The sequence below is a fragment of the Cynocephalus volans genome, chromosome 17 (assembly GCF_027409185.1).
Source record: "Cynocephalus volans isolate mCynVol1 chromosome 17, mCynVol1.pri, whole genome shotgun sequence".
Classification (NCBI taxonomy): Eukaryota; Metazoa; Chordata; class Mammalia; order Dermoptera; family Cynocephalidae; genus Cynocephalus; species Cynocephalus volans.
In genome coordinates, this window is record NC_084476.1 from 14,509,570 (window position 1) to 14,524,163 (window position 14,594).

At 40.2% G+C, this 14,594-nt stretch overlaps 2 protein-coding genes across 2 annotated transcripts in view; one reads left to right on the top strand and one right to left on the bottom strand.

The window, feature by feature from the left end:
• LOC134365491 (olfactory receptor 1J2) overlaps positions 1–14,594 on the bottom strand; it is a 110,785-nt gene that overhangs the window by 41,334 nt on the left and 54,857 nt on the right. The gene's annotated exons all lie outside the window — the stretch shown is intronic.
• Positions 11,402–12,400, top strand: LOC134366105 (olfactory receptor 1J4-like). The gene has a single exon (XM_063082533.1). The coding sequence runs from the start codon at positions 11,402–11,404 to the stop codon at positions 12,398–12,400; it is 999 nt and encodes a 332-aa protein (XP_062938603.1).

Sequence of the window (14,594 nt, forward strand, 5' to 3'; positions counted from 1 at the left end):
TTAGGCCAGTAAAGTCTGCAGGCTTGCAGAAACCCTCTGGATAATTGTCCAGCCAAGTGCCCAGGGCGGAGGAGTCAGCACTGGGGGTAGGTGGGCAGGCGATCAGGGATCACAAGATATGTGAGACCCAAGTTTCTGCCCAGCCCCTCCCCAGCTACATCCCCAGAAAGCTTCCCCCTCCATGGCTCTGTGGGGATAAGAGAACCTCCCTCTTACTCACAGCCCACTCATCTTTTTATTTGGCCGTGGGGTCCACCATCACCGTTCAGATAAAGAAAGATGAATCCATATCTAGAAGAGGCCATGAGGGCATCACATCTGCAGCACAGTGTACACACCCTGCTATGATTTCTAGTGTATCATCTTACCCCCCCACTAGAACGGAAGCCCGAGGGGCAGGAATTTTTATGCTTTGTTCACTGAATAATGCTAATGCTAGAAAAGTGCCTACATGTAGTGGGAATTTCATATATACTTGTTTAATAAATGAGCCCCAACCAATTTCTTCCCACATATGTCAGTGGGATCGGGGCCCCTCTGCCCCAGGAATCCCTACTGTGGCTACACCCAGAATGGGCCCCCCAGATGGAATCTGAAACCTCTATTACAAATGGTAAAGGACAGAGGGTCAGTGAGGCATGAGACAAGAGCTTTATCATGAGGGAGAGGAAAATAATAAACACAAAGCAGCACAACCCCTCCAGTAGCCTTTTCTGCAAAGCCAAGCACTGGGTAAACAGTATCCATGCTTTTTCCAATTAAATCCCTATAATAACCCTCCATGTTTTGTCCTCTTAGCACCTCAGTATTTGTCTGAGCAAACTGAGGCTCAAAGAGGTGCAGTGACATTCCCAAGACTCACAGCTAGTAGGTGGCCAAGTCACAACTTTACTATGCAGGGGACAGGGTGGTCACCTTTTGAACAGCAGGTCCAGGTCCTGTTGGGTGGTAGTGAAGGCTTGGGAGGTGCACAGGAAGGTAGAGATGTAAAAGGGGTCACTGTCCTGAAAGGCAGCACCAGATACTTCACCAGCTTCTTCAGTGTGCCTACCTTAATGGTCGACACTGTGTAGGTCTCATTCAATTTCAAGGAAGATTCATTTTCCCTTTGGGAAGTGGGATGATATATTCAAAGTGCTAAAGGAAAACAACTGTCAGCCAAGAATACTATACCTAGCAAATCTATCCTTGAGAAATGAAGGAGTAATAGAGTCTTTACAAGACAAAGAAAAACTGTGGAAGTTCACCACCACTAGACTGGACCTACAAGAATTCCTTAAATGAATCCTATACCTGGAATCAAAAGAGCAGTAACTACCATCATGAACACACAAGAAAGAATAAAACCCACTAGTAGAGAAGATATGCAAATGAGAAAGAGAAAGAAACTGTATTTTATCAGTACAAAAAGAAAAAAAAAAAAAAGAGAGAGAAAACTACCTCCCACCAAACAGCAAAGACAGACAATAAAAGAGAAAGAAAGGATCTAACAAATATAAGACAACCGTAAAATATTAATAAAATGTCAGGAGTGAGCCAATACCTTTCAATAACAGCCCTGAAAGTTTTTTCTCCTTCTATGAAGAATGTACTTTGATGGAGATTGAGATTGCATTGTGTAGTATGGACATTTTCACAATGTTTATTCTTCTAATACAAAAGCATGGAATGTCTTTCCGTCTTTTTGTGTCCTTTTTAATTTCTTTCAACAGTGATTTGTAGTTCTCCTTGGAGGTCTCCTTGGTTAACTTTATTCCTAGGTATTTTGTTTTATATTTTGGTGACTATTGAAAATAGGCTAACTTTCTTGATTTCTTTTTCTGCTAGTTCGTTGTTGGAGTATAAAAATGCTAGTGATTTTTGTCTGCTGATTTGTATCCTGCAACTTTACTGCAATCATTTATCAACTCTAAGATTTTTAGTATAGCCTTTACGCTTTTTTATATATAGCATCATGTCATATACAACAGGGACAATTTGACTCAGTCATTCCCAGTCTAGAGGCCCTTTCTTTTTTTCTCTTGCCTGATTGATCTGTCTATTACTTCCAGCACTATGTTATGTTAAATAGGGGTGGTGAAATTAGGCATTGTTGTCTTGTTCCCTCCCTTAAGGAACAACTTTTCCCCATTCAGGATGATGTTGTTAGTGGGTTTGTCATATATGGATTTTATTGTGTTGAGATACTTTCCTTCCATACCTAATCTGCTGAGAGTCTTTATCATGAAGGGATGCTGAATTCATAATGAACAACAAAAGACTCCAAATAGACAAAGCAATTCTGAGCAAAAAAATAAGGCCAGAGGCATAACACTGCCTGACTTCAAATTATACTACAAACTATAGTAAACAAAACGACATGGTACTGGCATAAAAACAGAAACTTGGACCAATGGAACAAAACAGAGAACCTAGAAATCAACCCACATCCTTACAGCCAATTGGTCTTCGACAAAGGCACTGAAAACATGCATTGGGGAAAACACTGCCTCTTCAATAAATGGTGCTGGAAAAACTGGACATCCATATGCAGAAGAATAAAACTAGAACCGTGCCTCTCATCATATGCCAAAATCAACTTTAAATGGATTAAAGACTTAAATATATGTCCTGAAACTATAAAACTCCTAAAAGAAAACATAGGGAAACACTTCAGGATGTAGGGCTGGGCAAAGACTTTATGAATACGACTCCAAAAGCACAAAAGGAAAATAAACAAAGGGATTACATCAAACTAAAAAGCTTCTGCATGGCAAAAGAAACCACTAACAGAGTGAAATGACAACCAACAGAGTGGGATAAAATATTTGCAAACTATGCATCCAACAAAGGATTAATATCCAGAATATACAAGGAACTAAAACAACTTAACATTAAAAAACGATTAACCCGATTTAAAACTGGTCATAGAAGCTGAATAGTCATTGCTCAAAGGAAGATGTACAAATGGCCAACAGACACATGAAAAAATGCTCAACAGCATTCAGCATCAAGGAAACGCAAATCAAAACCACAGTGAGATATCTCACTCCAGTTAGCTGGCCATTATCAAAAAGACCGAGAATAACAAATGCTGCTGAGGATGTGGAGAAAGGGTAACCTTCCTGTACTGTTGGGGGGACTATAAATTGGTACATCCATTATGGAAAATTGTATGGAGGTTCCTCAAACAACTACAGATAGAACTGCCATACGATCCAGCAATTCCACTGCTAGGTATATACCCAAAGGAATGGAAACCATCATGTCGAAGGGATACCTGCCCTCCCATGTTTATCACAGCTGTATTTGCAATAACCAAGTGCTGGAACCAACCTAAATGTCCACTGTCAGACAACTGGATAAGGAAAATGTGGTATATATACACAATGGAATACTACTCTGCCATAAAAAAAAGGATGAATGCTGCTATTTGCAGCACCATGGATGAACTTAGAGAAAATAAGGTTAAGTAAAATCAGCCAAGCACAGAAAGAGAAATACTCCATGTTCTCACTCATAAGTGGGAGCTAAAAAATAAACAAATAAATAAATAAAAGAAAGAAAGACACAACAATTACAATAATACATTGAGCTTTCAAAAGGAGAAAACAGAAGTGAGGTTACCAGAGGTGGGAAATGGGGCGAGTGAGTGGAGGTAAGGGAGGAATTGGTAAAGGCCACAAAAGAAGATTAAATGTATAATGTTGAATATGCTAATTATCCTGATTTGAGCATCACATATTTCATACAGGTATTGATATTCAACTCTGTACCCCACAGATATGTGCAATCAACTATGTTACAATAAAACAAAAATGAAAACCAGGGGAACGATGTCTCACCATTTAGAGAACATTGATAAAGTGATGGAATTATAAAAAGAAGCCAAATAGAAATTTCAGAGTACATCTTTCATTCTTCACTTATTAGTGTCTAATGCAACTTATTATACTTTCTCTTATAAAAATTATGCTAAAGCCATTGAGCACTCTGTCTTTATTAAACCTTCTCCTCAAATTTGCTTTACTGTTTTCATGCATTTTAATTCTACCTATATTTAAGGCTCCACATATGTGACTATAACTCTGCGTGTAGTCAGCATTTATTTGCTTATTACTTTTACTATTTTTGTTTTTCTTCATACTCTTTTAGATCTCCTTGTTTCTGCTAGGCCCACTTCCCCTTTGTTTTAAGAAATGTATTTATTATTTGTTTTAGGGCAGGTACGTTAATGAAATGTTCTTTTATGTAAATTATTTCAAATAAATGTCTTTAATCGTCTTTGTTTTGAAGGACGTTTTCAGTGGTTTTCGTGTCCACAATTTGTGGTTACATTTTTAATTCCCTTAATCATCTTATTCCATTGTCTTTTGGATTCTATGCTTTATTTTAAGAAGTCAGCTGTCAGGAATAAATGTCTGAAGGCAATTTTATTTTTCCTTCAGCTACTTTAGAGATTTTTTCTTTGTTTTTGATTTTCAGTAGTTAGACTATGGTGTGCCGAAGCATAGTTTTCTATCTATTTATCCTGATAGGGTCACAAAGTTTTTTGTGTATGTGGGGTGTTGCTTTTGTCAGTTTTTAAAACATTTTCAGTCATTATCTTATAAAATATTTCTTATACACTAGGTTCTTTCTCTTCTCTTTCTGAAATCTAATCACATATATTTTCTATCTATTCAACATGTTCCAAAATCTTTTATAATCTTTTTGGTATTTTTCTTTCTTCCTTCTCACCATGCTGCAATTTATCTGTATTCTAAAACCTTGTATCCCATTTCAAGAATTCTCTTCCTACAGTAAGGTACCAGTTAGAGCCTCATAAGGAGAGAGGAATTACACAGTAATTTCAATAAGGAAAGTTTTACGTAAAGAATAATATGGGATCATAGTGACACAGAATTGAATAGCAAGGAGTAAAGGGAAATGTACAGAATACAGCAGTAGAAGATCTATGAAGCAGCTGCTATCTCTAGGGCTCAGACAGCCTGCCAAAGTAGGAGGGGCCCTCCCACATGTTGAGACACAGACCTTATTCTACAGGACATGGCTGTGGCTCAGTGAAAGGCACAGAAGTCACACTGATGCATGCTGGCTAAAATTTCAGACAATCAGTCCTATGGAGCTTGCTGGAAATCTGCCCACTAAGAAGCCAATGAAAACTTTTCACAGTGAGTTGTCTCACTTGAGGGGAGGTGCCTGTAGAAGGTGTTGGTTGCTAAGTAGGACCAAAAACTAGATGCTAGAAATTGGTTTAATGAAAAATTAGACAACACAGTAAAAGGCTTCAGGAACAGGCAGATACATCAAGAGAAAATGTACAAAGTAAAACACATGAAGGAATAAAAGAATGAAATATATAGAAAAAAGCATACGTTAACATTGGAGTACAGGGAAAAGGTTAAAAAGACATTTACTAAGATCTCAGGAGGGGTGGGGAGTAAATAGCTAATTCTCAGCAATTCTAAAACTGATAAAACACACCAAATGATAAGCTCAAGAAACAGAAAAGCCAAAGCAGAACACACTTAAATAAACTACATGAAATCACATCATAGTAAAATTGCTGAATCCTACAGGCAAAGAAAAAATCTTAAAGGCAGCCAGATTAAAGAAAACACATCATAGTCAAGTCATAACAAGGACCTGATTAAAAAATGGGCAAAGACCCAAAAACACATTCCTCAAAAGAAGACATACAAATGCCCAAGTATGTAAAAAAAAATCTTCAAAATCCCTTATCATCAGGGAAATGCAAATCAAAACCTAAATGAGATATCAACTCACACGTGTTAGAATGGCTATCACCAAAAAGGCTAAAGCTAATGAGTGTTTGCAAGGATGTGATAAAAAGGGAACTCAGGGCTGGCCGATTAGGTCAGTTGGTTAGAGCATGGTGATGATAACACCAAGGTCCAGGGTTCAATTCCTGTACCAGCCAGCCACCTAAAAAAACAAGGAGAAAAGAAGAAAGAAAAATGTGGGGGTGGGTGGGGGGAACTTTGTACACTCTTGGTGAGTGCTGTGGATTGAATGTCCCCCCCCCCAACTCATTGAAGCTTGAATTGTGTCCTCCAAGTTTTATGTGTTAGAAATTTAGTCCCCTCTGTAACTCTTGGGAGGTTGGCAAATCCTATTACGGTAATTGGAAGGCAGGGCCTTGAAGAGGTGATTAGATTGTAGGACCCTGCAGTAGCGAATGGATTAAAAACGGTGGTCAGGGGCATGGTTCTGAGGGCTTTAAAAGAAGAACACATGAGAGGTTAGTCTTTCTCTGCTCCGCCATTTCTGCCATGTGAGACCCCTGGGTCACCGTTGCGACCACCAAGACCTTCACCTGATGTGTTCCCTGCACTGTGGACTTCTAGCCTCTGAAACTGTAAACAATAAATTGTTTCCTTTGTAAATCACCCAGTTTCGGGTATTTATGTTGTAAGCAACAGGAATGGACTAAGCGGAAATGTAAATTAGTACAGCCATTATGAAAAACAGGATGAAAGTTCTTCAGTATTAAAATCAGAACTGCCGTATGCTCTAGTAATCCCACTTCTGAGTATATATCCAAAGGAAACGTAGATCTTGAAGAGATATTTTCACTCCTCTGTTCACCATAGCACTATTCACAATAGCCAAGTTATGGAAACAACCCAAACAACCCAAATGTTCACCGACAGATGAACAGTTAAAGAAAATGTGATATATGTATATATATAAATATATATTAGAATGAAATATTACTCTGCCTTACAAAAGAAGGAAACCTCATCATTTGCAAATACACGGATGAGCTTGAAGGACATTATGCTAAGTGAAATTAGCCGGGCACAGAAAAACAAATACCTCATGATTTCACTTAGGTGGAGAATCTTAAAAAGTTGGATTCATAGAAGCAGAGAGTAGAATGGTGATCGCCAGGGGTGGGGATTGGGGAGAACGAAGAGACGTTGATAAAGAGTACGAACTTCCAGTTAGGATAAATAAGTTCTGGAGATCTAATGTGCAGCATGGTGACTATAGTCAATAATACTGTGTTGTATACTTGAAATTTGCTAAGAGAGTAGATCTTAAATGTTCTCACCACACATGCAAAAAATGGTAACTATGTGAGGTGATGGTATGTTAATTAGCTTTATTGTTATAATCATTTCAGAGTGTATACAGATATGAAAACATCACGTTGCACACAGTAAATATAGACAATTTTTATTTGTCAATTATACCTCAGTGAAAGAAAAGAATATACATGAACAAAAGGAAAAAAGCCGTAATAAGAATGAAACTGACATTTTAACAATAGCAGCAGGAAAAGGTCAAGAGAAAATTTGAAGACAAAAAATGGCATCTTTAGAATACTAAAAATAATAATGCTAACCTAGAATACTGTATCAGCAAATGTGCCCTTCAAAAAACGAAGGTAATAAAAAGAAATTTTTAGAAGTACAAACTAAAAATTTGCCAGCAGACCTCTACTACAAGAAATACCAAGGAAACTTCTTCACACAAATGAAAAGGTAATATTAGGAGAAGAGACACTTAAAAATTCATAAAGAAATGAAGAATAACACAAAGATTAACTAGGTGGGTGAATATTAAAGAATGCCACAAAAACACTAAAAAATAAAAGCCTCAAAGAAGAGCTAGCCCAGTCAGAAACTACAACATACTGTGAATCTCTATAGTTAAGACATATAAATATGAATATACGAATAGAAAATGGGCCAAGGAAATAGAATAGAAAGTCATAATTAGACCTAAGTACATACAATAACGGTAGTATCTCAAATCACTAGGGAAAAGATTGACTTTATAATAAATGGTGCTGGGATAACTAGATTGACATTTAAATAAGAGTAATAAATCCATACCTTACCCCATATATAAGAATAAGTGTCAAGTGGATTAGGGATCTAAATACTTAAAAAGAATCACCAACAGATATTAAATATAGTGGGGGAAGTTTTAATAAGAAAAAGATTATGGTTACATAGTCTCAAAATATCTATCCAAATGATGCTTATTAATTACAAATACAGAATAGTAATTTCACAGTAGAGAATCTGGCAGACACCACCTTAGCCAATTGATCAAGGATAAAATGACTAGCAATAAGAAAAATTGATAACCATGTGCTGGTGATAAAATGCACTGTGGTATGCCTGCTAAAAGTCTATAGCCTGAAATATACATACAATACATATGTATATGCATATTTATGTGTGTCTGTATACATACACATATATATGTAAATGAGTGTGTGTGTGTATGTATGCAAACACAGTAAAATGTGAACCATTGGGGAATCTGGGCAAAGAGTATATAGGAATTTTTCATTTCATTTTTACAACTTTTCCAGAAGTCTGAAATGATTTCAAATTTAAAAAATTTATAACTTCTGCATCCCAGCTGGAACCATGACCAAGAATAAAGGAGCCAAGGTAATGCCAGCATCAGGGACACCGTCCCCTGTGACTCCACCTCCTCTGGCTCCTGGACAAGCTGCTTCCCAAAAGGCAACAAGAAATTTGGCCAATTAGCCCATATTGGCTCCTCCCTTACCCAGAAATTAGCGGACTTCGTTTCAGTGCTCTTACTGGTGATTAAAACGTTATCATTTTTCCATTGCTCTGGAGCTGGTTAAGGATCTTAAAGGTCTGTAGAAGCACTGATGTTGCAGATATTATTTCTTTTTTGTGTGAATACCAAGTCTCCTAAAAAAAAAAAAAGAAACAACTCAAGATTGGGCAACAATCTGGAACATAAGGTGTGTGAACTCACTAAGGATAAGCACAGGTCAGAAGCTGAAAATCTCCCCTTGCAATGGATCTGCCTGTGTGCTTAGGGAAATGTTTGCGTTTGTTTTGTGTGTGTGTGTGTGCATGTGTGTGTGTGCTGGTATCTGACTCACAGCTTGATTCTTTTCCTGAGTTGGATCCAATCTGGGGCCTGATTTAGCACAGGGACACCTAATTATCACCCTCCTGAGAGTGTGATTTAGGGACTCCAAATTCATACCTGTGATCTTAAATATTTGCCTCATTGTTGCCTCAGTGTTGTGCTCTCCTGCCTGGAGAAGAAGATGCCTGAACTCAACGAGGAACCAAGGTCAGAGAGGGCTCAACTCTCTGCTCAGCAGTGTGTGCTAGTGTGTGTGGTTGTGTTTGTGGGTGACACACTCGTGTATGAGAGTGGAAATGTGTATTGTCTGCTTTTCTGTGTGTATTACTGTGTGTATGTTACCACGTGCATTGGCTGCTGGTAATGGTTTAATAACTGTGCCTGTGACTAAACAAGTAACTAAATAAGTAACTAACTTTTGTTCTCTGTGCATGTTGCCATGTGTATGTTACACACTCCCATTACTGAGTGGGGTGCTTTGGTCCTCTCTGACACATATCCTTACTGGATGAAGGCAGAAAGCATAGGAAATTTCTTATTTCATGCTCCATGCTTTCCGCCTTCATCCAGCAAGGGTACGTATCAGAGAGGACCGAAGCACCCCACTCAGTAATGGTAGTGTGTGTGTGACCATGTACATTGCTTTTTTTTCTTTTTCTTTTGAGTGTATGGCTGAATATGAATGTGTGTTGTTCATCTCTGTTTCTTGTGAGATTTTCAAATTGTGTGTCTTTGGTCATGTGTGTGCTCAGCGTTTGAGTTATATATGAGTGGTATGTAAGTTTTTCAGGCACGTCAGGCTTGTGTTGTGTTAATGGTGTATTGCAAGTGTGTTTGTGTGTGGATGGTACATGATTGTGTGTTATTTGTGACTTGTGTATGTGAGTGTGTATGAACCAAACCACACTGGCTATCCTTCCCTTAAGGTAGGAATTGCTCACAGGTGATTGTAAACCTCAAATCAGCAGTGTGAGTGTGTGAGTATGTGTGTGAATGCATGTGTGTGCATGTATATATGATTAGTATGTGTGTGTGGGCTTCTGATTTGCCCCTGTGACCTCAAGTACTTCCTTAAGTGATTTTCTTCTGGAGTATCAACTACTGAGATAACTAATGCCCCAGACAACTCCCTGTTTCCTGAAAAGGATCTGCTATCATTTTTTTATACCTTCGTGTGACTCAGTTACTCAGACTTATGTGAGACTTTGTTTCACTTCATGTCCCAGGATAAGACACCTTAGACATTCCGCTGTGTGAAGTTAGCATGCAGAATCACTATCAAACAGTTGTGAGATCTTGGGAAGGTCACTAAACTCCCTGGCCTCAGTTTTCACACCTATAAAATTGAAGGAATTACACTTGCTTCATAAACCTTACAGGCCCTCAAGAAATTTTTATGGTTTGAATAAATCAGTGAATGTGACTGTTTTCTGTCAATTAGAAAATGATAGATATAAATGAAGGGAACTACCTAGACAAGAAACTGGGAAAATTTTGGACAGTTTTTGTTTCCTTGCAGCCCTAGAGTGCACAGGGTGTTTGGTGCTCATAACTAATGAGTGGGGAATTTTTTTATATAGTGGTGAAGAGCACAGCAGAGTGAACTGCAAAAAGTGGCCAATATGAGATCATTTTAACCACAAGACAATGGCAAGACGTAGAGTTCAAATATAGAAGGAATTTGTATCGTTTGTGTTTCTATTTCCTAAAAGCTCAAATGGATGAGAGAATACAAATTCTTGGTGCAGCTGTGAAGATTTTATATGGGAATGTAAGGCTTGTGGGTGGATTTAATGAAAACTGTAGGTAAAGCCTTTAGCACAGTGCCCAGCACATATTATATGCCCCCCAAACGTTCACTTGTATTATGAACGATAGTTTGTGGATTCTTCTTGTTTGGAAGCTCCCCTGGCATCACGTTATTTTAAATGACTACCCATTTCTAAAGTGCTGAATTTCCCGTGCAGCTCAGTGATACTCCGCCTAGTTCAAAAGATGAGGCAACAACGCTCAGGCAGCACTGCCTCCGCGCCGGGAACCTGACAATGCTTTAACTGGGAAACAACTGACACCTATTGGGTGATCTCACCTAATATTTCTGCCGCAGTGAATTGTCATGGCTTGGTTCTGTTTTAATGTGGTAAATCATCCCACTATGCTCATCGAGATCTAAACGTGGAGCGGGCGGGGATCTTCACCTTCTGTCCACTGTTGCCTTCTCAGTCCTTAACAAAGATCCAGGTTCAGACTCCATGTTCAAGAAGTGATGGCTGAATGAAGCAGCGAACAACCTCTTCTCTATGCAATGAGAACTTCGTGGCTATTTTGAGGTGTAAAGTCTTCCTGGAGCCTGGGTGGGATAGAGTGAGGATGCATGCATTCACAGGTGTGAGAAATTAATAGTAAAATTACAAATGCATTGTTTTCCCGGAGAATTACAGTATGAAATGTGATTATCCTGGTCATCTTTTCCTGGTTCCTGAGATTCCCAACCCTCCTTCATCCCAGCAGAGAGAAGAACTCTATGAGGCCTGAGAACCACAGCAGCGTGTCCCAGTTCCTCCTCCTGGGGCTCCCCATCCGGCCGGAGCAGCAGGGCGTGTTCTTCGCCCTGTTCCTGGGCATGTACCTGACCACGGTGCTGGGGAACCTGCTCATCATGCTGCTCATCAGGCTGGACTCTCGCCTCCACACCCCCATGTACTTCTTCCTCAGCCACCTGGCCCTCACTGACCTCTTTACTTCATTTGACACGGTTCCTAAGATGCTGATAAACATGTGCACTCAAGACCAATTTATCTCCTATGCTGGGTGCATCTCTCAAATGTATTTCTTCATGCATTTTAGTTGTATTGACAGCTTTCTTCTCGCAGCGATGGCATATGACAGGTATGTGGCCATCTGTCACCCTCTCCACTACACCACCATCATGAGGGAGGAGCTCTGTATCATCCTAGTGGCTGTGTCCTGGTTTCTCTCTGGTGCCCATTCTTTGTTGCACACCCTCCTGGTGGACCAGTTGTCCTTCTCTGCAGGAACTATCATCCCCCACTTCTTTTGTGATCTTGCTGCTATGCTCAAGTCCTCCTGCTCAGACACTTCCCTCAATGAGCTGCTTATATGCACCGAGGGAGGACTGACTATCATCTTGCAATTGACGGCGATTTTGGGCTCCTATATACGCATGGCAGTCACCATCCTGAGGGCCCCCTCCATCAAGAGAATCTCCAAGGCCTTGTCTACATGTGGTTCCCACCTCTCTGTAGTGTTTTTATATTATGGGACAATTGCAAGTGTTTACATGTTCTCCTCACCAGGCAAATCCAAAGACAAGGACATCATTGCTTCTGTAATGTATGTTGTGGTCACCCCCATGCTGAACCCTTTCATCTACAGCCTGAGGAATAAGGATATGAAACATGCTCTTCAGAAATTTATTGGGGCCAAGGACACCCCACGATGTCATTGCTTCAATCCTGCTGTCTTAGGCAGTCACAGAGACCATCCAAGAAGTCTCAGTTAACTGTTGTAACTTGGACAACTCTTAACTGACAGCTCTTATATCTCTTGACATTCTTCTCCAGCCCCATTTTACATTTCCCTTCATCTTTATGCTCATCTGATTGTTCTTTTGCCCCACACATGCTCTCTGAATTCTGTGTGTTAATTAATGCTTCTTCAATGAAACTCCAAGTCCTCCTGTACCTTTAAAATGTTCACTGTCAGCAGGTAAGACTTTGGGGCTCATGTCTCCGGGCTTTAGGAAGTTTTCTGTTCTCCATTTTCTTCTATAACCCTTTCTATCTGATACTGATGCCAACACATAGTCTTCTGATTTTTCTTTTTCTTTTTTAAATTTGTAATGAACTGATGATACACATTTGTGGAGTATCGAGTTATATTTCAGTACATGTGTACAATGTGTGATGGTCAAATCAGGTAATTAGCATAGTCATCATTACAAAAACACAATCATTTCTTTGTGGTGAGCACATTTGATCTTCTCTCTTCTGCCCATTTGATAACAAGCAGTAAACTGCTAATTATAGAAGTGTGGCTCAACTATACACCAGTAGAGCTTATTTATCCTATCTAGTTGTTTTGCATCCATTAGTGAACTTCTCACTATCTGCCTTGGATTGAATGTTCCCCCAAAACTTGACCCCCACTGAAACAGTGTTAAGAGGGTGGGAAATCCTATAACGGTAATTGAAACGTGGGTTCTTGAAGCGGTTATTAGATTGTAGGGCCATGTCATAGTGAGGGTATTAAAAATGGTGGTCATGGTCACGGTTTGGAGGGCTTTAAAGGGAGAGTGAATGAAGAGGTTAGTCTCCCTGTACTCTGCCATTACACCACATGATACCCTGCTATCACTGAAGTCACCAGCAAAGAAAGCCTTTAACAGCTGTGTTCTCTGGGCTTTGGACTTTTTAGCCTCAGAAACGATATGGAGTAAATTTCGTTTTCTTTATAAAATACCCAGTTCCAAGCAACAGAAGAGGAATAAGACAGAAAGTTGGTACCAGAGAAGTGGGATGTTGCTTATAACAAATACTTGAAAATGTGGAAGCAGCTTTGGAGCTGGGTGTTGAGGAAACGCTACAAGAATTTGGAAGAACAGGTTAGAAAAAGCCTAGATGTTGGTGAGAATTTAGAATGCAAGAATACCGGGGAAAGTCTGGAACGTTTTAGAGACTGGTTAAATGGTGGTGATCAGAATCCAGATAGAAATGTGGGCAGTAAAGTCCACATTGATGAGTTCTTAGATAGGAATGAGGAACTTACTGGGAATTGGACAAAAGATCACCTTTGCTATGCCATAGCAAGGAACTGTTGGCATTGTGTCCACGCCCTGGGACTTTGTGGAAGGTGGGGCTTAAGAGCTGTGGACCAGAATGTTTGGTGGAAGAAATTTCCAAACAGCAAAGCATTCAGACAGCTGAATTGCTACTTGTAACAGCCTACGCTCAGTTATGGTGGCAAAGGCATGATGTAAAGCCAGAATTTATGATTGAAAGGGAAGCAGAGCATAGGATTTGGAAAATTTGCAGCTTGGTCATGTGGTAGAGACTAAGAGAGCACTTTCAGGGAAAAAAACTCAAGGATACAGCAGATAGACTGGTTGCTCAAGACATTAGCTTGGCTTTGAGGCAGCCAGATGCTAATAGCCAAGACAATGAGACAAAGGCCCAGAAGGCATCTCAAAAATCTGGAAGGGCACCCCTCCAATCACAGGCTCAGAGGCCTAGGAGAAACAGGTTGTTCTGGAGGACAGAACTGGGACTTAGCTGCCCTCAGGAACCTCCTCCCTGCATCCCAGCCACACTGGCTGGAGCAGCCCTACCTCAAGCAGCCCTACCAAGTGTGGTTCGTGAAGTAGCTCTGGAGAGCACAACCTGGAAACCTTGGTGGTGTCCACGTGGTGTTAAATTTGCAGGCCAGCAGAACATGAGAGCAGTGGAGACGTGGCAGCCAGACTTTCCAGAGGGACAGAGCTGCTTTGGAAGCCACCTTCCAGAGCAATGCCAAGCAGAAATGTGGGGTGAGAGCCCCCATAGAGAGCCCAACCAGGGAAATGTCTAGTACAGCCAAGAGAGTGGGGCTGCCCCTAGGACTGCAGAACTGCAGGGCCACTGGAAACATGCAATGCTGGCCTGGAAAAGTTGCAGGTACCAGTGCATCCCAGTGAGATGCTCCCAGCAGAGCCACGAGGG

Excerpts from the sequence above, each read along its gene's own strand:
- LOC134366105 (XM_063082533.1), top strand. The coding sequence starts at position 11,402 with ATGAGGCCTGAGAACCACAGCAGCGTGTCCCAGTTCCTCCTCCTGGGG.